This window comes from Lineus longissimus, chromosome 13, assembly GCF_910592395.1.
Source record: "Lineus longissimus chromosome 13, tnLinLong1.2, whole genome shotgun sequence".
In the NCBI taxonomy this organism is placed as follows: domain Eukaryota; kingdom Metazoa; phylum Nemertea; class Pilidiophora; order Heteronemertea; family Lineidae; genus Lineus; species Lineus longissimus.
Window position 1 is genome coordinate 7,283,933 of NC_088320.1, and position 22,516 is coordinate 7,306,448.

Sequence of the window (22,516 nt, forward strand, 5' to 3'; positions counted from 1 at the left end):
GACACGGCCTCTGGTTCAACGAAACTTGTCCGGTGCCCATGACAGGTCGCTATGTCACTGTTGCCAAGGACACCACTAAAAGGCGAGAGGGGCTGTGTCTGTGCGAGTTTGAGGTCTACGCACCAGGTAAGATGTAACCTCATTACGAGGCAATTGTTTTTGGTAAAGCAGCAAGTGGTTAAATTCCTGCACAAAATGAAATGCACATAACACAATAAACCTTTGGGTGACGTTGAACATAAGCATTTGATAAGGAAGACAAGGAAGTAAAAACACTATTTTCATTTGAAAATGATTTGATGTATTTGGAGTCATCAACTTCAAAATTTAACATTACAAAAATAATCTCGTATCAAAAGATTGTCATGAACATTGAGCAGTCAGATCTAATGATTTTCAAGAATCCATGTACAAGTGTGCAGGTAATTTTGACTGGTTGGAGTCTCTCCTCAAAAGGTAAGTCTTGAGCATTTGTTCAAAAACCTCCAAGTCAAGACCTTTGGCAGGCTGTGGAAGGTTGTACTGAATAATATTCATCCTGTTTGATTGATAGATTGACTGACATGATTATGACTGGAAGAATGTCTGATTGTCTGATTGATTGTCTGATTGATTGATTGATTGATTGATTGATTGATTGATTGATTGATTGATTGATTTGTTAGTTGTTCGTTTGTTTGTTTGTTGATTGATTTTCTGAATGAATAATTGAAAAGGTGACGAATTGATCAATCAATCTATGATTGACATAATAAGTGATAATTGAGAAGCAAATATCGATAATTGTTAACAAAAACCATCACCATTAAAAGTTAAATACTTAAAATTCATAAATAAATACTGATTGTCATCAAAAACCTCGCTACAAAATCACAAAGCAAATCAGAAATATTCACTTCACTATCACACGTACACACACAATGATGTTTATACACAGTACATTCTCAATCATATGAAACAACATTTTTATACCTGAACTCTCTAATGAGACCAAAGCATGCAGCGTACATGTACTTATATTTTCAATCTCATGAGCTAAATATGCATGTTTGTATTCCTAAATACATGTATTTTCAATCAGATGAGACAAAACATGCATATTCTCAGTCAGATGACATCAGCAACACACACATTGTATTCTCAATCAGATGAGACAATGATACACATATTCCCAATCAGATGAGACAAACAACATATGTGTATTCTCAATCAGATGAGACAAAACATGTGTACTCTCAATCAGATGAGGCAAACAACATACATGTACATGTACATGTATTCTCAATCAACAACATAATAGTGTGTATTTTAAATCAGATGAGACAAACACCATACATCTTACATGTATTCTCAATCATGCATTCTCAATCAGATGAGACAAACATCATGCATCTTACATGTATTCTCAATCATGCATTTTCAATCAGATGAGACAAACACCACACATATTACAGGTATTCTCAATCATATTTTCTCAATCAGATGAGACAAACACCATACATCTTACACGCATTCTCAATTAGATGAAGCATACAAGAGACAAAGTTCCTTTAACTTCAATTGAAGGCAAATAAAACACAATCTAGACAATGTACAAAGAAACAAACTATAAATATGAGCAAGAAGCAGACGAAGGATTTGATGCAAGAAACTGGCCTTTACCCACCGATTCAGTGGTCACTTTTAACAAATCATACCGAACAAAACCCCAGCCATGCTATACTAAAATAATATTAGCTTATTATCTTTCGACCCGACCCTAGTATTTTAATCTAGCTAGACACGCTGTTGGGCATACGAACACAAATACGCGTTAATCTTGTTAGTGCTCCCACCATGGTCACTACCCCTTCTATGCAGTTACTAATGTTAGTCTCCCACCATGGTCATTACCCATTCTATGCAGTTACTAATGTTAGTCTCCCACCATGGTCTCTACCCATTCTATGCAGTTACTAAAGTTAGTCTCCCACCATGGTCACCACCCATTCTATGCAGTTACTAATGTTAGTCTCCCACCATGGTCACTACCCATTCTATGCAGTTACTAATGTTAGTCTTCCACCATAGTTACCTATCGCATGCTGTTACTAATATTAGCCTGTTACTTGTGGTAGCTTATCACCAATATAGATACCCAATACACATTGTTAGTCCTATCACCTTAGTTATACATGCAGTTAATACTATTACCATAGTTACCCATTACACGTTGTCAATCATCACAATAGTTACCCATTACAAGCGGGTAATCCTATCACCATAGTTACTTGACAATTACATGTACATACAATTAGTCCTATCACCTTAGTTACCCATTACATGCGGTTAAACCGATCACTATAGTTACCCATTACATGCTGTTAGTCCTATTACCATAGTTACCCAGTTAGATTGTTCTGTTTGTTAGTAGTTTTATAACTGTAGCTGCTGTGTATCACATCACCATAGTTAAAGGGGTACACTGTTTGTGTTCACTGTATTTACTGGTGGCACAGGAAAAAACTCACAATGAATGTTCTAGTGCAGTTATTATGCATGTAAATTTGCTGAAACTTGGTATACATGATTTGTCTCCACAACACCGCTGTTGAAATTTTCAATTAGTTGTTATCTGCCCAGTTAGAGTTTTCTAATTTGAGGTCTATTTTTTTAATTTTTGAACAGACAGAGTAATCGTTTAAACATTACTTGCTGTAAGTGTTGGTCTACACATGACCAATACTCGTACTAACTGATGGATGCAAACACAGATATTATATGAATTCCTCAGACAGAAACTTATTAACACGCTTATTAAGACTAAAAGACAAAGTCATGGACTAGCAAGTCACACTCAAGATATTATTATAAACAATCAAATTTATTAGACTAATTTCTAAACAACCTGTTTTGGACTAGTTTGACACACTCAAGTTATGCGTTTCACAAAGTGTTTATATTTTGACTAGGATATCACACTCGAAACAAACCGTTTTTCCCCATTTCTTATTTTTGGGCTTGATTGACTAGAAGCACACTTTTCCTCACACATTTCACACTTTTAAACATCAGTTGAGGAAATAACATATGATAACCACAACATGTTGAAGTATTTGACTAGTTTTCACACACATTCATCCATGTCTTGCAATGCAAAAAAAAGAAAGAAAGAAAGAAAGCTAAAAGTCAAGAAATATATAATAAGGTAAATATGTTATGATTTATAGATAACAATGACATAAAAATAAAAGAGGTATCCAAGTGTTAAGAGTCACTCATTTTAGAATCAGTCAATCAATCAATCAATCAAACAATCAACTCAACAATCAATCAATCAATCTAATTTTCATCTAGGTGCATATCCCATCAAATGGAAAGAATGGATCGATTTCGAACAATACGCATCAACTATTTTTGGATTCAAATGAATATCAAAGCATACTTTGCCATCATCTTCCTGAAAATAATTGTTTACAAACAACATTCGCAACGAGAGCGTAAAACTGGAAGACATCAATTTGTAATTGTGTTGTAGCAAAAATACATAAGCGAGCCTTGTATATTTTTGATATCAGCAACATACAAAAATAAACATAGCAAAACAATCCTATTATCCTTTTCGCTGTAGCATCCCAACCAAGTCAATCGGTCTTTAAACAGAATCCAACACAAGTACATGTAAAACATTGTTTATTTCCTCTTTTTTTGGCTCTGGCATATTATATCAACCAGACTCAATCAGTCTTTGTACAGAATGCAACACAAGTATATGTACAACACTGTTTATTCACTCTTTTTTTGGCTCTGGCATATTATATCAACCAGACTCAATCAGTCTTTGTACAGAATGCAACACAAGTACATGTACAACATTGTTTATTTACTCTTTTTTGGCTCTGTCATATAATATCAACCAGACTCAATCAGTCTTTGTACAGAATGCAACACGAGTACATGTACAACACTGTTTATTTACTCTTTTTTGGCTCTGTCATATTATATCAACCAGACTGTTCTATCATTATTAAGAAATTTGATCAAAACATACATTTAATTTGAAACAGGACCTTGCCTGTTGATTAGTCGTCTTCAGATTTCTTGCTTCTTGGTGTTGGTGAAGAGGAGACCGTGCTTGACTTAGACGATAACGATTTCACCGATTTTTTATCTGAAATTTTATATAAGAGGTTATATATTATTGAAAAGAAACATTTCCATGCTATTTATTCTAGGTAGAGGAAATACGCATGGCCTGAGGGATAAAAGCTGCGCTTACACCACGAAATATTGGTGGACCAATTGCACTTACACCACCGCATTGCCGCGACAAATTGGTTCGGCAATCCATTGCCGATACAAATTGCCGAGCGAATTTGTCCCACCAAGCTTGATGGTCCAAATTCGTCCGGCTTGTTAAAAGCTCGGCTCTGTCGTGGTGTACGCGCAAATAGATCGGCAATTAGCTAGTTAGATGGTTCGGCTCCAGGCGGCGCTTTCGAAATGGCGCTTTCTGCGCATGCAATTTGAGACAAGACCACAATTGATTTTTTAAGCCTTTTAGCAGTTAAATTGTCAATGTTTGACCGCGACGCATCAAAGAATGCGTCATATTGGAGAACTGACATTCGGATATGATATACGGGTTAGTCTTGCGAGTAACTGGTGCGATTTAAATTGGTGATTGACCACGGAAATTTTTTTATAATCGACAAATTAGACAGACTTTGATATTTCCACTCTTTTCAGCCAACTGGCAGAAAAAACTCAAAACACGCCCCCTATTACCCAATTAGCAAAATTCGAAATTAATTTTTTCATCAAATAATTTTAATATCTGTGGACTTGCCACAACAAATATTTTTTCAATACCTCTCCAAATATGTACTTGAGAGTTAAAAACATGCACTCGTCTAATTGATAGGCCTCGACCCTCCAACCGGCTATGAATATTCATTAGTGGTCTTGTCTCATTTATTGTTTGTGCGCCATCTGTAGCCGGATTTTATAACTAGCTGCAGTGCTGGTGTAAGCGCTTGGTGGATTTTCGATGGTGCGGCATTGGTTCCCGAACCAAGATTGGTGGTCCATTTTCAGGTGGTGTAAGTGCGGCTAATGTGTACTAAAAGGTAGATAAGGTAGAGGAAATACGCATGGCCTGAGGGATGAAGTGTACTGAAAGGTAGATAAGGTAAAGGAAATACATATGGCCTGAGGGATAAAGTGTACCAAAAGGTAGATAAGGTAGAGGAAATACGCATGGCCTGAGGGGCGAAGTGTACTAAAAGGTAGATAAGGTAGAGGAAATACACATGGCCTGGGGGTGAAGTGACGAAACGTGGCCAAGGTAGAAGTAGGCCCTAAATATGCATGGCCCGAGGGGTGAAGTGAGGAAAGGTGGCTAAGGTAGAGGTAGGCCCAAAATACGCATTGCCCGAGGGGTGAAGTGAGGAAAGGTGGCTAAGGTAGAGGTAGGCCCAAAATACGCATTGCCCGAGGGGTGAAGTGAGGAAAGGTGGCTAAGGTAGAGGTAGGCCCAAAATACGCATTGCCCGAGGGGTGAAGTGAGGAAAGGTGGCTTAGGTAGAGGTAGGCCCTAAATACGCATGGCCCAAGGGGTGAAATGAGGAAAGGTGGCTTAGGTAGAGGTAGGCCCTAATCTATGCATGGACCGAGGGATGAAGTGAGGAAAGGTGGCTAAGGTAGAGGTAGGCCCTAAATACGCATGGCCTGAGGGATGAAGTGAGGAAAGGTGGCTAAGGTCGAGGTAGGCCCTAAATACGCATGGCCCAAGAGGTGAAGTGAGGAATGGTAGAGAAGGTAGAGGTAAATATGCATGTTCTCAAGGGTAAAATGAGGAAAGGTGGCCAAGGCAGAGGTAGAGTGCAAACATCTAAGACAAGAAATTCTCCTCTCTACCTGACTCATCATCCACCTCCTCTGCAACCTCCTCCTCCTCTTCCTGTTTTGCCCCCACTGGCTTCTCTTCAACGACCTCCGGAGACGGTTCCCTCACAGGTTCCGGGGTTGGTTCGCGCACTGGTTCCGGTGTTGGTTCTCGAACTGGTTCAGGTTCAGGTGTCTTTGCCTTTTCTTCTGCTTCTTCTTCTTGTTCTAAATTTGGAGGAGGCGAGAGGCAAAGCTAGCATGAGCATGCACAGAAGCAAAGCAAATTCATTGAAAAACATGACAAGAACATGTCATCCCCTTTAATTCCTGATCACATCCAGAAATTAAATCCGTCATTTAATTGCAAAGCAAGCTGTAAAGCAAAGCACAAGCATAAATGCAGTAACTCAAACTAGCATACACTGTACTTACTGAGATTTTTTAAAGGTTACATGTAGTTGTAACACTCCTACACACCAAGGAAAAGATACACATATTTACATGTAGGCCAAGACAATAGGTAGAAATACATGGCCATAATTGGTGACAGACAATAGCTGCACTGATACTGATATGTAACTCATATCATTTCGATTGGTAGTGTTGCAGTTTTTGCCCCATTCTGTGCCTTTTTATGCCCCTGTTGCTAATTATTAGTTTCAGGATATTATGTGATATCTTTTTGGGGCAAATTTATCTTGATAACATCGTCCCTCTGTGTCCTTATCATGTCAAAATATGTCTTCTTGTGTTTCTCTCTAGTCTAAGGGAAGGGGAGACAGTCAAATCGTGACATGGTATTCTATGTCAGCCCTCCCCAATTTGCACCCCGGGTTACAGTGACCGCTGACAACTCTCTTGGAACACCCCACCTCATTCATCTTCTGGCCTGCTAGCTGTGCCAGTTACCGGGGAAGTAGATGAGAATGTCTTTAGTCTCAGCTAAAGAGATTGTCCCTACTGGTGTTGGTGCTACTGAATGCTACACGGAGGTCAGGAGGCCTCAAGGGGAACATTGTCCTCATTCAGGTCAGAGAACAGTGGTCTTCTCGATGCACCGCGCTGATCGGTGGAATCTGTCCCCACTCTAGTGTTGTCTCATGATCTAGAGGGGCCGAAACGAACTATCTTTTAACACGATTGTTGAAAGCTCGTGATGAGCACTTTCTAAATGCAGTAACAGTATTGAGAATTGACATCAACAACAAGTGCCAAGTGGCTTCATTCATCAATGGGTTTTAATCTCATAAAAAGTTCTTCTCTTTTCTAAATGGACAAATGAAACTAACCTTCTGAAACCCCACCTTCCTTGTCTTTAATCTCCTTCAAAAGTTTATTGTTGACGTCGTCGATGGCCCGCTTGATTGCCGACTCGGCCCCGTCGTCACGTTGCGACCGAGCCAGCTCCAACGCCTTCTCAAACGATTCCAATGCGTGTTGGTATTCTTGTAATTTCACTGGAGAAAAAAGAAAATCATTAGCTTTTTCGCCACAACTGATGGAATACTTCGAAAACGGATGTCTGCTCTTCAATTCCACGTATATATAATCTTGTTGTTTTTCAATGAAAAAAACTGAAAAATGAAGAAAAAAAATGTAATAAATGAAAAAAAAGAAGAAAAATGTCGATGATGACATTGACAATATCACCATCGGCATTTTTCTCAAGATGAATCCAAAATCACTCCATCCATCTAAATGGCATCATTATTTGTTTTACCATAAATACATGCAATACATTTTCAATTTCTGTAAAAATTTTGGTGAAATTCGAGTCAGAGAGTAGAACTAAATAAAGAAGAATGATAAACCAAAACCTACCTTCACTCTGTGCAATAAGTACGCATGCATTCAAATTCCAAACATCATCCTTTGCCTCTCCAGCTGCTCCCATTGACTGCTCCCCGTATTCCCGCGCCTCTGTGAAGTTTCCCAACTCTAAGTGGCATCGGCCTATTTCGTGATACAGCCACGTCTGTTCGAGGGGCGTCTTTGTGAGAGGTTTCTTCTTCTCCCAAACTGTGATTGCCTTCTGGTATTCGCCGCACCGTGCGTGGACGCGACCGATGTTGTCTAGGGCACGACCTCTGGCATCTTCAAGGCCACTGAAACATGTGAAAGGGAGACATTGAAACTATGAAAGGGAGACATTTCATAATACATCATTGGAGAAGTAAAAGGTAGAAGCCAAGAATGAAATGGCCAGGGCCATTGTGCTCACCTCATGTGGAGGAAAGATGGATAAAGAGCATGGTATTGTGTCATGTAGTGTTAGGTTTGATGTAGGTCCAAGCAATTACAATTTCCCCAAAATGGCCAATTTACAGTACATTCGACCTCTGTGACCTTGAAAAGTAGGTCAAATCAAAGAAGACCCGGGTGACACATTGAATGGTTGTTAGAATTAGATGTACCTATGATATAAAATTGGTGCCAATCGGGCAAGTCATTACTAGGAATAATGGCATTTTGAAGAATTTAGGATTTGGCCCCCTCCCTGGAGGCCAAACGGCAAATCAGATCGCACCAAACTTCGGTACCTGAGATCACCTGACCAAGGGGTACATGTGTACTTAATTTGTGATCAATAGTCATTGCAGTTAAGAAACGTGCCATAGTTACGGCCTGACAGCGAATTTACGCCATTTGACCTCTGTGACCTTGACAAGAAGGTCAAATTAAAAACCTGTGTGACATATACTGTATGGTGGTAAGATGTACCCATGATATCAAATTGGTGGCAATTGGGCAAGAAGTTAAGGAATAATCACATTTTTAAGGTTTTTGGATTTTTGCCCCCTGGTGGTCAAGTGGTGAATCATATTGGACCAAACTTCGGTCCCTGAGATCACCTGACTAAGGGGTAAATGTGTACCAAATTTGGTATCAATAGTCATTGCAGTTTAGAAACGTGCCATCGTTACATCCTAACGGCCAATTTACACCATTTGACCTCTGTGACCTTGAAAAGGAGGTCAAATCAAAAACCCGGAGGATATATGATGCACCTTTGCTAGAAGTACCTACCATATTTTTTTCAAAATTTCCCGACTACTATTAAGGGAGATATTGCATATTTTCACTTTTAACGTTTGGCCCCCTGGTGGCCAAACCATGAAACGAATCGGACCGAAACTTGGTCTCCAAGGTGTCATTACATAAGGGTACATGTGTACCAAGTTTCAACTCAATAGCTCTAACAGTAACGAAACGTGCCCTGCTAACGGACGACGGACGACGACGGACGACGACGACGACGACGACGACGACGACGACGACGACGACGACGACGGACGACGGACGCCACGGTATGGGATAAGCTCACCTCTGCTAAGGGGTGAGCTAAAAAGGAAAAGGAGAAAAAGAAGAAGTTAACGGTACCAACTTACTTTTCTTCAGCCAACTCCAAATCCTTATTGTGATGATTCAAAGCCTTTGTGTAGTTCCTCAGCTCAATATGAGCATTTCCCATACAGCCGTGGAGGTTGGCTAAAACGTCCGGCTTGTTTGGTATGGTGTTTTCCGGCCAGCCTTCAACCGTCTTCAAGCAGCGCTGTGCTCTGTTAAGACTGTCGTCGAACTTGCCATTTGCTTGAGCTGGAAGAAGTCAATCTGAGAGTTTTAGATGTCAATGCTATGGCAGACAGGCTGCCAGAATATGAACCAAACCACCAGTTGTGGAATCTAACACCCAGGCCAGAAGATCAAGGAATACATAAAGTTGAATTTAGGCTAGTCTTGGAAAATTATTCACTTTGCTGACCACCAGAGATAGAAGTGATCAAGTGAGGATCTTGTTTGGTTGATGATGTACAAAGGTTTGGCGGATTGAAAGATTGAGGAGGCCAGATTTAGACCTTGCTTTAGGTTGAAACAAGAACTAATTATTTAACTTTTGGTTGAAATCGATGTGAAACGGGCCTTTGGTCAAAAGGGAAAGTAATCACCCTCTTACCTTCGTCAATTTTCTCCAACTCATCGATGACATATTGGTTGGGACTGCCCTTCTTATGCTTCTGCTGGTTTCTCTGCTCCTTGCGTTCGCGTTTCCTCGCGTACATCGGTTTCTGTTGGCGCCAGAATTCTGTCCGCGTGTCCAGGTACTGAAGTCCTTCGCTGACGAGGTCATAGATGACGCCACCAGATTTCGACATTGGATCTGAAGGAAGGTGAGATCTGACGTTACGATGATGAAAGTAGGATATGCCATAAACCCAAGGGAGCGATCAAAGAATACCAGTTATTGACCATATGAAATGATTCAGCTGGGCTATCAAGGTACAGATTGGAGCAGTGGACAAGTCGGATTCAACACCGGTGCAGGCAAGTAGAAAAAGAGTATCTTTTAAAATGTTGGCGCCGGTCACCTCTGAGGTGATGGGTTTAACCTCAGGTCAGACGCCTTCCTCATTTGGGCCGAATGATTCTCCCCGACAGTAATTTTTCAGGGGTCTTTCGTTTCCTCCCACACCATGACAACAGTATTGCTTGACACACGCAGCTCTGGGATAGGCTGCTTTGTCATATTTCATGCTCAGCTCCCAACTACATCAAGGTACCTTTTTAAAACTATTTGGCAGAGGACTCTCAGGATAGAAATATAGTTAGGATAATTATAAAGGCCGGAGGGGTAATTATTAACAACTGAAGAAAATCACAGGAAATTTTGAAGGAAATGGAGTAATGATGCATGACAGGTGATTTTTTTTTTTACCAGGGCCCGTCGACGAGGATTGATAACAGGAAAGGGCCAATGCTAAATTACGCCATCGTTAAGGGGAATGAGCGTAGTTCAGCACATACGTACTCACCAGGGGGTGCTCTAGCACTGTCACTCGGTCTACCCGGAATATACGATTCTGCTGTAAACCACCACCGAGAGAAACAGATTTTGAACACAATCGAAGCGTATACGTCTTCTAAGTTGATTACATAGTGGACCAATTAAAATTAAACCCAACCGCCAACAACAAAGATCACGATCAACATTACAATCACTAAAAATAGGCTTTTTGAAAGCATGATTTCAGGGAAAAATTTTTTAAAACCAGGGAATCCAATTTGCAGAGTTTTAAAACTGTTTAAAACACTAAAAAATTTTTTTAAAACACTACCTGCAAAGCGCAATCTTCACCAAGCAATTTGTAAAAAAATATGTCCAACACCGAGGTCACTGAGCATTTGTTGTGGGCAACTAAGGTTGGTTGCCAAATGAGGTCGCTGGCCTTAGTTTAAAATCTAGCTCGGCATCATCACTGTTGCAACAACCCACGCTGTCAATAGTGTCATGACTTTTACTAGTTTAAGATAAGTATCCTCACAGATTTCTCCCGAACCTAAACTGGTAATTTTTATACGAGACAAAAATGATATTTCATTGCACAGTAATTTGGGACTTACCTGTCTCCTTCAAGAGTTTTTCCAAGTAAACTTTGTCCCCATACATCTCTCCTAGCAGCGTCTTAATAGTCTTCTCACTGCCCTGTGACCTCACGGGGACCTCGCGGCGCACTTGTGTGTTCTGTTTGGCAACCGGTTTATTGTAACCGTATGTCTTCTTAGGCTTGGCTTTCTGTAAGGAGATTATACTATGTATAAGACAATAGTGGCATTTTAATCAGGTTGGTCAAGTTACTTGATAGATCCTATTAATTCTATGACAGAAACTTTTGTCTTATAACTACTCTTTGATAAATTTTTGAGTAATATATCACATTTCTGAACAAAGGCGACTCACCTCATCCATTTTCTTGAAGAACGACATGTCCCCTTCCTTCGTCAACTTGACCTTCGATGGACCTGGTTGGCAAGGAGAGAATTAGTGTGGAGCCAAAAACGAACACTGCAGTAACACAAATCCATGAGACTGAACAAGGGTGTTACATGTATGTCTATCATTGTCTAGGATAGACCCTTTTCCAGATACGCCGGTACCACCTAGGGACGGCAGAACAAACTAACTTTACAATAGATTCTTACGGTCAATGACGCCAGACAATGCCTCTGGCGTCTTTTACCGTGAAGATCTATTGTAAAGATGGTTTTTACCGTAAAGATCTATTGTAAAGATGGTTTGTTTGGCCGACCTAGGTGGTACCGGCGTATCTGGAAAAGGGCCTATATGGAGATATCGTCTTTTTCTTTTTAAAGTTAACGACTATCACAGTCAAGCAAGCACGAAGCTACCCACTTACTGCCAACTGAATTGATGATCGCCTCCTGTGCTTTCTGTATGCCGAGTCTAAACTCATGAAGCTCCGGTCGAAGCTTGTGTCCTCTGTGGTAGTAGACCAGGGCCTTCTCAAACTGACCCATGCAGTAATGGGCCTCGGCCTTCTGGTATTGACCCTGTAGTATCAGGAAAGACAGCAAGAAGGTTACTGGTCTGTTATTGAAAGGATTAGTGACCATTTCCAACAGCAACTCAGTTTTGCAGTCTTTTCTCTCGAGTCAGACTAGAACTTTGAACTGTTCAAACAAGACCTGAAGATAAGGAACTGCTATGTTGCTATCAAAATTCATACCTTCTCTAGATTACACTTACAGTTTAAAAATGTACCATTTAACGAAGACAGTTTGCAAGATAAATATCAGCAGACTATAGGCAGACTATTATGGGTTAAATTGGCCATCTAAAGGTGCCTTGTATGCAGAGTAAGGGCGCTGGGACATGTTGATGTTTGATTCAGCACGAAATATATTCCTCGACCAAGCGTGAATTGTTTGATGTACTGTGAGATGAGACTGACAGAGACCCCTATCGGCGACTTTGTTTACTTTATCTTTTAGCCTACCTAGCTGCTGCCTAGGGTCCCCTCTTGAACAATAAATTAGGTTTAGCAGTTGAAACTGACCTTATGAAAGCCTGCATTATCTTTGAGCGAGGACTCGGCATCATTCAACGCATTGGTGGTGTCGCCGAGCTGAAGGTAACATTTGGAACGGGAAACCAAACAGTTGCAGTCTTCTGGTTGGATCTCTAGGGCCTGGAAAACAATGATTACAACAGATATGAGAAGGCTGTCAGACACTTCAGCACTTCGGCATTGCGTCATTTTAGGCTCTCCAGAGCCCGAACTATAAGTAGGCTATGGTTGGATTCCTTTGGTTTGAAGTTTATTTTTCATTGACCTGAACTGAATGACCGAACAATGAAACATCGCCAAAAAAAGTATGATTGTATTTACCGTCACGACGTAGCCTAAATCCAACCAATATATGCACGACATGGTGATCATTATTTACTTTATTGCCATGGCCATGTCACGCGATGCGGTATCCCACTCCCAGACCCAGGCCTACGCGGTGCGGAACAGTCACTCTGCACGCACAGTACACGGACGACAGTGACTGTATTCTCTTCTTAGCTTTACCGTTACTTCTGGGGGAACAAATTAATTTCTTGGCCTCAGTAGCTCAAATCCATGTGCAAATAAGGTGTGGTAAGTCTGTTGCGTGCTTTTTTTACAGCAATGCAAATGCATGTCCAAACAAGGATCGAAATTTTGGGAAAATTTTCTTACCGTCGTGTAACTTTCGATGGCTTTTCTGAACTCTCCTTGCTTGAAAAGCGTATCACCTTCTGCTTTATAAGTTTCAAACGTCCCTATCGGGCCCGCCTCGCTACCTTGGCCGTCATACATCGTGATATTTTATTGATTATTTGATACAAATGCGAGCTATTCAACAAGATCAATGAACGACCTACTTCTCCCGTAGTTTTGGTCGCTAGGTAACTGTACACGATGGATAGGTGGCAGCACCAATCGGTGCCTGGGCTCCGCCGCGCCATCTGCGAGAAGCTCGAAGAACCAACAAACTATGTTAAAGGGGAACTGCACTCGATAAAAATGGCGAATAGGCATACCATTCAGCCCAAGGAGGGGATTCCTACTGAAGATAAACCTTTCTGTGTGGACTCTTTTGGTTGTGGTCATCTGAAGAGGGATTCGTAACAGAGATAAACCGTTCTGTGTCAGTAGGTGCTTGCATCCTGACTCTCCTGGGGCTGGGGCTGTGTGTGCGACTGTAGGCCTACTATTTTATTTGGCATGGCTCCATCCCGACTAGTAGCGATCTCAAAACCTTTAGGAGTCAGTCAAGATGCTACAGTACAGATAATGCTCTGAGCCAGTTGATTGGTGATAACGGAACAAACTTCACTTTCTAAAGGGGAACTGCACTCGACAAAAATGGCGAATATGCATACCATTCAGGGAGGGGATTCATAGTGAAGATAAACCTTTCTGTGTGGACTCTTTCAGCCAATTCATGTATGAAGTCAACTACTTGGCTATTTCTACGTTCATTTAATATTCATATTGATACAACTTTCATTTTTTAAACGTAGACATTTTCAAAAGGAGGATGGATAAATATTTCAATACCGATACCGGCTGTTGTCTCACACCAAACCCGAGGACATTCATATAAATTAAATAAACCAAGAGCTAATATCGATATTCGAAAGTACTTTTTCTCAAACAGAATCGTAGATCCATGGAATAGCCTGTCAGAAAATATAGTAAATGCAGAATCCCTCAACATATTCAAAAATAGAATAGACTTAGACTACAAATCCGAACTTTGCAGCCTAACACCCAAAGAATCGTAAATTTCCCTACCAACCCAGCCACGCCCACGGAAACGGAAAGAGTTAATAAGAAGAAAAAACCTGCTACAGGCTATTTAGCCTATGCAGTATGTGTATGTGTGTATGTATGATATCATAAATCTCGAGTCCAATAGTTTCTTATTCATGTTAACGTTAGTCATGTTGGTTTCGCTGAGCTATACTTGGTGTAGTCTCAGATGTGACAGTCATTGTCAATTTCAACATTGCCCAGTTAGTCCAAAGCAAGTTAGCTGTGCCTTTCAGTGAATGGCATAAGATATTCAGGAGGAGCACCAGTTCAGTTGGTGGAAAATCACAAAAAAAGGAAAAATATAGACTCTCTTTAGGTTTAGCGCACTAACCAGCACCTGTGCGCACTTATTCTGTTGATTTTTACGCGGAAGAATCAATAAATGGTTACGAATCCGCTAATTATGATGATGATGATGATGAAAAACAAGTTTTGATTGCTACATATACTTGCCATTGATGATCTGGACTTTTACCATGAAACAATACATTCATTTAGTCATGATCTCAAATATAACCTCCTCGGCATTTAGATTTATGTTTTACGATAAGGCAAGACATGAAGTGACTTTTTTTACCATACATGTATAAGACTTACAAAGAAATATAGAAGTATTTATTAACAAACAAATATGACCTAAGTCTTGTAAGGCACCATGGTACAAATCAAAATATTAAAGGTGGAACAGCCGAGTACCATATCGACCAAAAGTTATATGTGACTCGCTCTACCAAAACTAGGCGCTTGTCGCATCTGAACTTGACAGGTTGATACGGACTTGTTGTTCATTTCCCTATTGTAGACCTTTTGTGAAATGTGACCAAATCAGTTTGTAATAGATTTCACAAAAGGTCTACAATAGGGAAATGAACAACAAATCCGTATCAACCTGTCAAGTTCAGATGCGACAAGCGCCTAGTTTTGGTAGAGCGAGTCACATATATGATACCGTCACGGAGTTCCTGAGAAGACACTGCTGCAGAAAGACTTCCAAGACTTTCATTCCAGAACTCTCTGCTACTGTATGTTGCCAAGAGGCCGGCCTGTCAGCAATATCATCTCACGCTAATCATTTTGACAATCACTCTAACTTGAATTATATCACGTCCATATATCTTCATGGTAGTGTTTCTTGAGACGCATCTTCATCAAGTACCCCTTGGCATCCTCGATTCCCCGCAATTTCGTCAACAATTCTGCAAACGTCTCATTCACATTGCGTGCCATATTCTTGGCATCGCCGCACACATAAACCACAGCGTCCTCGTCGCAAATCCAACGCAAGACATCTTCAGCGTGTAATCTGATATTGTCCTGAACATACTTTGGAGTAGTCCTATCTTTAGGAGCCTCCTCAGTCCCGACGTTCCCTTGTGGAGCCTCGATAGGATCTCTAGAAAAACACACGGACAATTCAGTGAGGAGCCTCTCATCTTTGAAACCCTTTATTTCCTTTTCGTAAAGATAGTCCCTTTCCTTATGTCTGCAGCCATAGAAGAGCCACATCTTACCGAACTGCGTGCCGCGTACTGCTACCTCCTCCTGCCTGTGACTCAAGAATCCAATGAATGGTGCGACGCCCGTCCCGGGTCCGATCATGATCACAGGCAAAGACGGATCCTCTGGGAGGTGGAAGTGTTGGCTGGTTCTCAAAAAGACCGGAATCTGGAAAAAAAATATTGATCCAGTTTGATTGCGGCATTGAAATACGGTAGAACCTCTCTAATAAGGACCCCGATGGGATGGGACTGACAAATGCTGTCCTTCTTAGAAAGGTGTCCTGATTACAGAGGTCAATTTGAATGGAAATGACAGATTAGGGACAAAAACGAGTGTCCTTAATAGAGAGGGTGCCCTTGACAGAGAGATGTCTGCTAAGAGTGGCTCCACTGTACTACATTCACACCTATCCTGACACTCCAATATTAAGCTGGGTAAGGTGCAAACCATCTTGTTTTTTGCAGGATCATACTGCATTCCTGCCTTAAAAAATTGTCCCTTCTGATAGACACAGCCACATCTGTACGAAAATATAAACTAACCTTTGGGCGGTTTTCTGTTATCTTCAGATTCTCTATATCTTCTTCCAGGGATGCCTCACCAAGTGGTGATTCCACGGGTGAATTGGCCAAAGAGGACAACCAGCCGGTGCACACTCCAGGCCTAGAGAAACCTCGCCCATCCCCAGCGGGAATTTCTACCGTATTAAACACAAATCTCAGACGGTTTGGCTGACTCAATGGCGAACTGTAATTCAAAGAGGAACCATCTGTTAAATATTGAATAAAGTCAACGAGGAAAACATTTCTTAACTCCCCTCTTTCTTCATTTGCTTCTGTGGAACAAGACAACTTCAGTGGCTCACCTCATTTTAGAAGGAAAAAGGAATCCAAGCATGAATGACTTGCCAAATGTCTCAAGCACATATTCACTATCAGGTGTTAAACCCACGAGTCAGAACTCATCTATTCTTCAGAACCTGCAAGTTGTCAACGTAATGGGTTCGGGCACAACAAAAAAATGATTGGAAATTATTACATACCTGGAAGCTGAATAGGGCCTTGGTTGAAGTCTTGGCAGGTGTTCTAAGAGTCCCTCCACCGGGGGATGGCAGCTCTCGAAAACAGCCAGAATGTCTATAATCCCTAGATTTGGTTCCCGGATATAACTTGTGTAATCGGCGGCTCCCTGTTTACTGCAAAGCTCCTGTAGGCGGCGCTTCTCGGCAGGGTTGTCCGTGTACTCGACAAGCATCCGTAAAAATGCCTAGAATTTAAAATAAACGTTCTTCACTGAAGGCCAGAGTCTTTAGTCTTTGGAGCGAAACCATCTTCTGGACCAGGGGCGAAAAAATGTACAAAACCACAATGCGTATTTCATACCACAGTGATGAATGAATCTTTCAAACAAATCCTTTACCTTTTTGGGTGGTTGTCTGATATCGCAACACGTCAGCAACGTGTGCCTGAGCGTAGCGGCAGGATGGAGGTGGCCCGGTATGGATGCGTTCTTCTTCTTCGTTCCAGACATAATGGACAGGGCGTAGGTCTTATCACAGACGTCTTCGAGGGACAACCTTGCCAAAAGAACGAGAGCAATACTTGTAACATTTGACAAGGTAAATGATGAGGCAAAAATGTACACATGACTTTCAATATGTAACTGTGGACTGATGCTGGGTCCCCAACAAGGAAGGACACATGATTTCACCAGATGCCACACGGGACGTTTCTTTGTTGAGTATTTTGACATCAATTGGCCATAACGTTGTCTATAAATACTGTGCCCATTTGGGACACAGGTTATCTCGTCAAGCACTGCACTGTACTGACATTTAGTTATCAGGCATGCAATGCAGGCGCAGTTTGTATGCTGAAACCATGCTTGGTCCTTGCTTTGCTCTTCACTTGTTAAGGCCATGGCAGCATTGTATCAGCAGCTTCTTAATCCCCCCTCCCCTCCCCCCAGGGGTTAACCTAATCCTACCTACAGTAGCAGCTGTCGTTAAGTGATTTGAGATAGACCCAGCAAAGCCATATTCACTCAAAGCTTACCTCTTGATGATCATCTCAACTTCTCTATCTTGATTTGGACAGATGACGCTGAAAGAATCCCCAGGCCTGTATGCGAGCGATGTTCCTTCCAAAGACAGCTCTATCTCGAGGGCAGTTTTCACAGCATCGTCCCTGGTGAGCTTGGTTACCTTGGCGACGGGCACCATGGTAACATCGGTCGCGGCCGAGGGCAACTTGTGACCATTCTGGATGGGCAGACTAGAAACATCCTGAAAGGTTGAATGTATCATGTTAAGAATTGAGGAAGACTTCTATTTCTTGATCGGGTAATTGATGAGGCGTGCCATTTTCAAGCCAGGGATGCCGGCCGCAAGGAGTAAGGAGTCCATCATACGCTAGTCATGTTTTTTCTTTGGACCTGGGGTATTTTGTTTGTCTTGGCATAGGCACAAGGTAGATGGAATCTCGATCTCATCAAGTCTCATACAACAGTGGGGCAGCAGAAGTATCGGTGCTTTCTCTAGGAAACGAACCAATGACATTTGATTTCGAGTCCGAAACTGCAACCACCAGATGCTCCACCCTACAATTACGTACCGTCAACTCCTCCTTATATTCAACGACGAGATACGTGGCAGCAAGCGGTGGAAGACTCAACCCACTCTCGCTCAATGGGGCAACAGACGTCCACAAACTAGGTGCAGTCATCCTCGCAACAGAAACTTTGGTGTCGTCAGTCATTGAGGTAACATCAGTCACTTTGGAAACATCCGTCAATGCCGTATCACCAGTCACTGCGGTAACATCAGTCAGGCTGGTAACATTAGTTCCAGTTGTCACATCAAAAACCTTGGTCTCTTCACCGACATCACACGTTGTCTTTTTAGAAAACTCTTCCTCACTATGGCTTCCGGTTGAACAAGCCTTGTCCGTTTTGTTTGAATGCATCTTATCTTCAGTTTGACTAGAAAATAGATCATTAGGAACAGTGTCGCTTTCAGCTGATGGTGCCTCCGTTTTCATATTCTTGGAATCGCCATTCCAAGAATTCCCTATTGTATTTCCGATCGGAATTATACTTCCAGACGTTGAAGTATCACCATCTCCCTTCTCAACGTCGCCGTTTTCTTTGATATATCGTTCCTCAGAATGTCCATTTAGTTGCCGTTCAGATTTCCCGTTTGAAGTCTCGTTCATCCCGGTGGTAGTTTCCGTTTCGAGGCCTAGGAACTTTCGAAGTGGTTCCCACAAACCTTGGATCCAGGGTTCGACAGCAACCTCTAACCTGCATGTATATAAGGGAAAAGATAATTATGACTGCACTTAGGCAAGTTACAACCTGGCACCAGTTGCTCAATTGGCATCATAGCCAATATCTGTGTTAGCCAAACTAAGGGATTATCTCCCACAGTAAAATTCATTGACAGTAGCAGAGTTAGAACTTAACGCCAACGTTAATAGCATGCCGCGAAGTTACTATTTATAGCTCACAAGGTCATTTGCATAAGATATTGATGACGTTTTAGTCACGTGACAGTCGGACATCGACACTTATTTCTACGCATTCGAGCTTATTTCAAAGTCAATTATCTTTGACCCTGCATTGTTTTTAGTATGAAAGATACCATAGAGTCAGAGAGAGAAATATTCAGAACAATTATGTAGTATTTCCAACACTCGGACATGTGCCAGATTGAATCTAACTGCCCTAGTTAGAAAGCCTGAATCCATTACGAAACCGCATGTTTGTCCGACATTGCCTGTAATTCAGCGATGGGGAAATAGAGGGCAGCAGCTGCAGTGACGTCATCTTCGCGGAATGCTATACTGCCAACACCGAATTGGCGATTAAGCAACCAGGCCCTGGGCTATGAAGAGGCAAAGAAACCTAACAGATGTTGCAACACTCACCCAACTGCATCGTCACCCCAGCCACTGTTGTAGAATCGTCTGGCACCAAGCTCCTGAAGACGGCGATCGAAGTTTTTCCCACACATACAGAAAGAGACATAGTTGGAATCGCCCAGTCCTGAAAGTATACAATCAGAGTCTGTGATACGATACCTTCATCAGATGCTGACATGGACGGTCAGAATGAGCAGGGAACTGCGATTACCAGGTTTACCTGCAGAAACGAGATCTTTCTGTAGCACAGAGCAGCAGATAAACAGGTTCAATCACAAATTGTAGGGATCTAAATCGCCTGTTTACAAGGTAATAGCCCAACTATTCACAAGAGACTAACACACGGACGGCACCGTTCCTACCTAAGAGAGCATAATTGAGTCGACCGAGGTGATCAGGCTGTAGTGTTCGTTTCTTCAATCTTCTCCACAGTTTCTGAGCATTGTCGGGTGCATCCCCTTCACCAGTTGTGGACACTACGATGACGACACATGGGGCTCGGTCTAGGTTGAACTAGAAAGTGAACAGTAAACATGAAAAGTCAGTTACATTTGAAAAGTAAAGTTGTCTTCGAGAAGATCTGAACCACATTCCATTGAATTCAATGCCTGTGTCTGCTGTTACAACTCCTACATGTACCCAACACATTCCTTGATTTCTTCTACTATTTCAGAATCATCCATCCATCAGTATATAATCCGATCTCGATGGCCTAGTGGTTAAGGCGCCCACCTCTTGAACGGAAGGTCGAAGGTTCGAGGCCCGCTGGTAACCTCTTTCCGATGTGTCCGCTTGGTTAGCCGCCAGCTAGTTAAATATTGGGTACAAACTTCCTTCTGGCCAGGCGCCTGGCATTAGAGATAGGAGTTTGGAAGTAAAGAGTGTCTCATAAGCCAAAAAGCTGGCTGGCCCTTTCATTAGGGTGACACTATAATAAACAAACTTTACTTATAATGAGAGCTCTTTTTCCTTGCATATAAGACAAGATGCAAGTGGAACTGTACACACAAGTTAAATGTCCACGATTGTTAGTGTTAGACTTTTCATGCATTGTCTTAACTAACAGATCGACAGTAGCATGCAAGCGCTAGACTCCCGAGACAGTGTATTGCATTATCATACAGTCAATGACAGTGTAATTGAGTCTCCTTGTGCGTCAGGAGTGTAGCAAGCACTGGCTTGTTACCACACTTTCTTTTAAATAAAAAATGTCATTCCACTTCCAGCCTGGCTTTGCTGCAATGCAGCGAAAAATTATTTAAAAACAGTAGAACAGTGGAACCTCTATTAAGGACACCCATGGGACTGACAAGTGCCGTCCTTATTAGAGAGGTGTCCGGTTTAAAGAGGCCGAATTGAATGGAAACGACCAATTTGGGACCAAAACTAGTGTCCTTAATAGAGAGTGTGTCCTTAATGGAGGTGTCAGCTAAGGGAGGTTCTACTATAATTGGAAGATATCAAAAGCAGATATGATCTCACAAAGGATACTTACTTTTTTCTCTGTCTTGTCCATGCAGTGCAAGTCTGCTTCCAGTCCCTGAGCGCCTGCATTGTCTCGGATCTCCTCCGCGATGGCCTCAGCCTGACCTGTCTGCGAACCATAGATCAACAGGAATTTAGGTTTGTTGGTCATGACCTGAAATAGAAGGGCAAGCGATTTTAAAATGAGCAGCCGTGTGCATAGGATATGCAGTTGCCCTGTGCAGAATTTAATTCACTTAAGGGTGAATATAGGCAGGAGCAGGGGGTTGTATTCGGTGTCTAGGCCTAGGGGCCTACTTAACACAGAGAAGGGTACTGCCAGTGCCACTGGGTCAACATAGGCCTATCCCTGACCCTGGGCATGCATGACAAGGTTTGACGTACGTCGTGAGACCCCTGCCCCTGGCCCTATTGACCCATTGGCAACTTTGTGTAACTTTATCTTCCCTACTTAAATGCTGCCTGCGCTGCGCAAAGGCAGGATACTTGCGAAGGACTCTATGATTCGAGGGACTATCTTTCCGTTTACATCATCACGGCTGGGATGGACAATGTACACGACGTAGTCACGTACAGCTACATACAATACATACAATACGCCGTGGGTGTACGTGGTCATTTTGACGATTGTGAATGTTGTGAATGAAAAACCCCTGTATTACTCTAAATTTTTGTTTCAGCAGAAAGAAATCAACAAATGCTAAAACAGACAAAAGGATAAACACCTTGTTGACAGGTTAATGGTGATTTTATTTCAATAAACCAGGTGCGTCACGTTTCATTGCGTAACAACAAAGCGAGTTGACCATACTTCGAAATATAAAGCGAGGGCTCGTTAATTTATGCCACTTTCTCGTATGAATCTATTTTTGTCTGTCATGTGACCTTCCTCGGCAAGGGCGCGGCAACATGACACAACAGAATCTGATAATAGGGGGCGACACCATACGGTGTCGTATGGTGTATGGTGATAATAGGGGGCGACACCATACGGTCGCTCCACAGACTTACTATTATTACGGGTTTTTGATTTGACCTGCTTTTCAAAGTCACAGAGTACGAGACGTCATAATATGGCATAAATTGGCTGTTAGAGTG

The 22,516-nt window shown here is 41.9% G+C and overlaps 2 protein-coding genes across 3 annotated transcripts; both read right to left on the bottom strand.

The window, feature by feature from the left end:
* Positions 1–313: 313 nt before the first annotated feature.
* On the bottom strand, positions 314–13,540 carry LOC135497569 (outer dynein arm-docking complex subunit 4-like). 2 transcript variants are annotated; one of them, XM_064787320.1, is made up of 12 exons: positions 13,392–13,540; positions 12,723–12,854; positions 12,063–12,216; positions 11,606–11,667; positions 11,269–11,440; positions 10,680–10,730; positions 9,824–10,027; positions 9,258–9,465; positions 7,690–7,973; positions 7,158–7,325; positions 5,899–6,093; positions 314–4,150 (listed from the first exon to the last, which is right to left on the bottom strand). In XM_064787320.1, the coding sequence occupies exons 1-12, from the start codon at positions 13,509–13,511 to the stop codon at positions 4,062–4,064; spliced, it is 1,839 nt and encodes a 612-aa protein (XP_064643390.1). In that variant the 5' UTR covers positions 13,512–13,540; the 3' UTR covers positions 314–4,061. The 2 variants fall into 2 exon arrangements, with proteins under 2 accessions (XP_064643390.1, XP_064643391.1); XM_064787321.1 differs by lacking the exon at positions 10,680–10,730.
* A 660-nt stretch (positions 13,541–14,200) lies between these two features.
* Positions 14,201–22,225, bottom strand: LOC135497568 (methionine synthase reductase-like). The gene is made up of 10 exons (XM_064787319.1): positions 22,144–22,225; positions 21,429–21,572; positions 20,296–20,446; positions 19,940–20,057; positions 18,626–19,313; positions 18,068–18,297; positions 17,433–17,589; positions 17,056–17,279; positions 16,556–16,760; positions 14,201–16,178 (listed from the first exon to the last, which is right to left on the bottom strand). Exons 2-10 carry the CDS (start codon positions 21,567–21,569, stop codon positions 15,615–15,617), a joined length of 2,478 nt encoding a protein of 825 aa, XP_064643389.1. The 5' UTR covers positions 21,570–21,572; positions 22,144–22,225; the 3' UTR covers positions 14,201–15,614.
* Positions 22,226–22,516: the final 291 nt, after the last annotated feature.

Bases quoted from the DNA above. Each gene is read 5' to 3' on its own strand.
- LOC135497569 (XM_064787320.1), bottom strand. From the start codon at position 13,511: ATGTATGACGGCCAAGGTAGCGAGGCGGGCCCGATAGGGACGTTTGAA. The intron at 9,466-9,823 runs GTAAGAGGGTGA...GACTTCTTCCAG, and splicing joins GTTGGAGAAAATTGACGAAG to CTCAAGCAAATGGCAAGTTC. The intron at 7,326-7,689 runs GTAGGTTTTGGT...TTTTTTCTCCAG, and splicing joins ACTTATTGCACAGAGTGAAG to TGAAATTACAAGAATACCAA.
- LOC135497568 (XM_064787319.1), bottom strand. From the start codon at position 21,569: ATGACCAACAAACCTAAATTCCTGTTGATCTATGGTTCGCAGACAGGT. The intron at 19,314-19,939 runs GTGAGTGTTGCA...ATATACATGCAG, and splicing joins TGGGGTGACGATGCAGTTGG to GTTAGAGGTTGCTGTCGAAC. The intron at 17,590-18,067 runs GTAAGCTTTGAG...TCTTTTGGCAAG, and splicing joins GTTGAGATGATCATCAAGAG to GTTGTCCCTCGAAGACGTCT.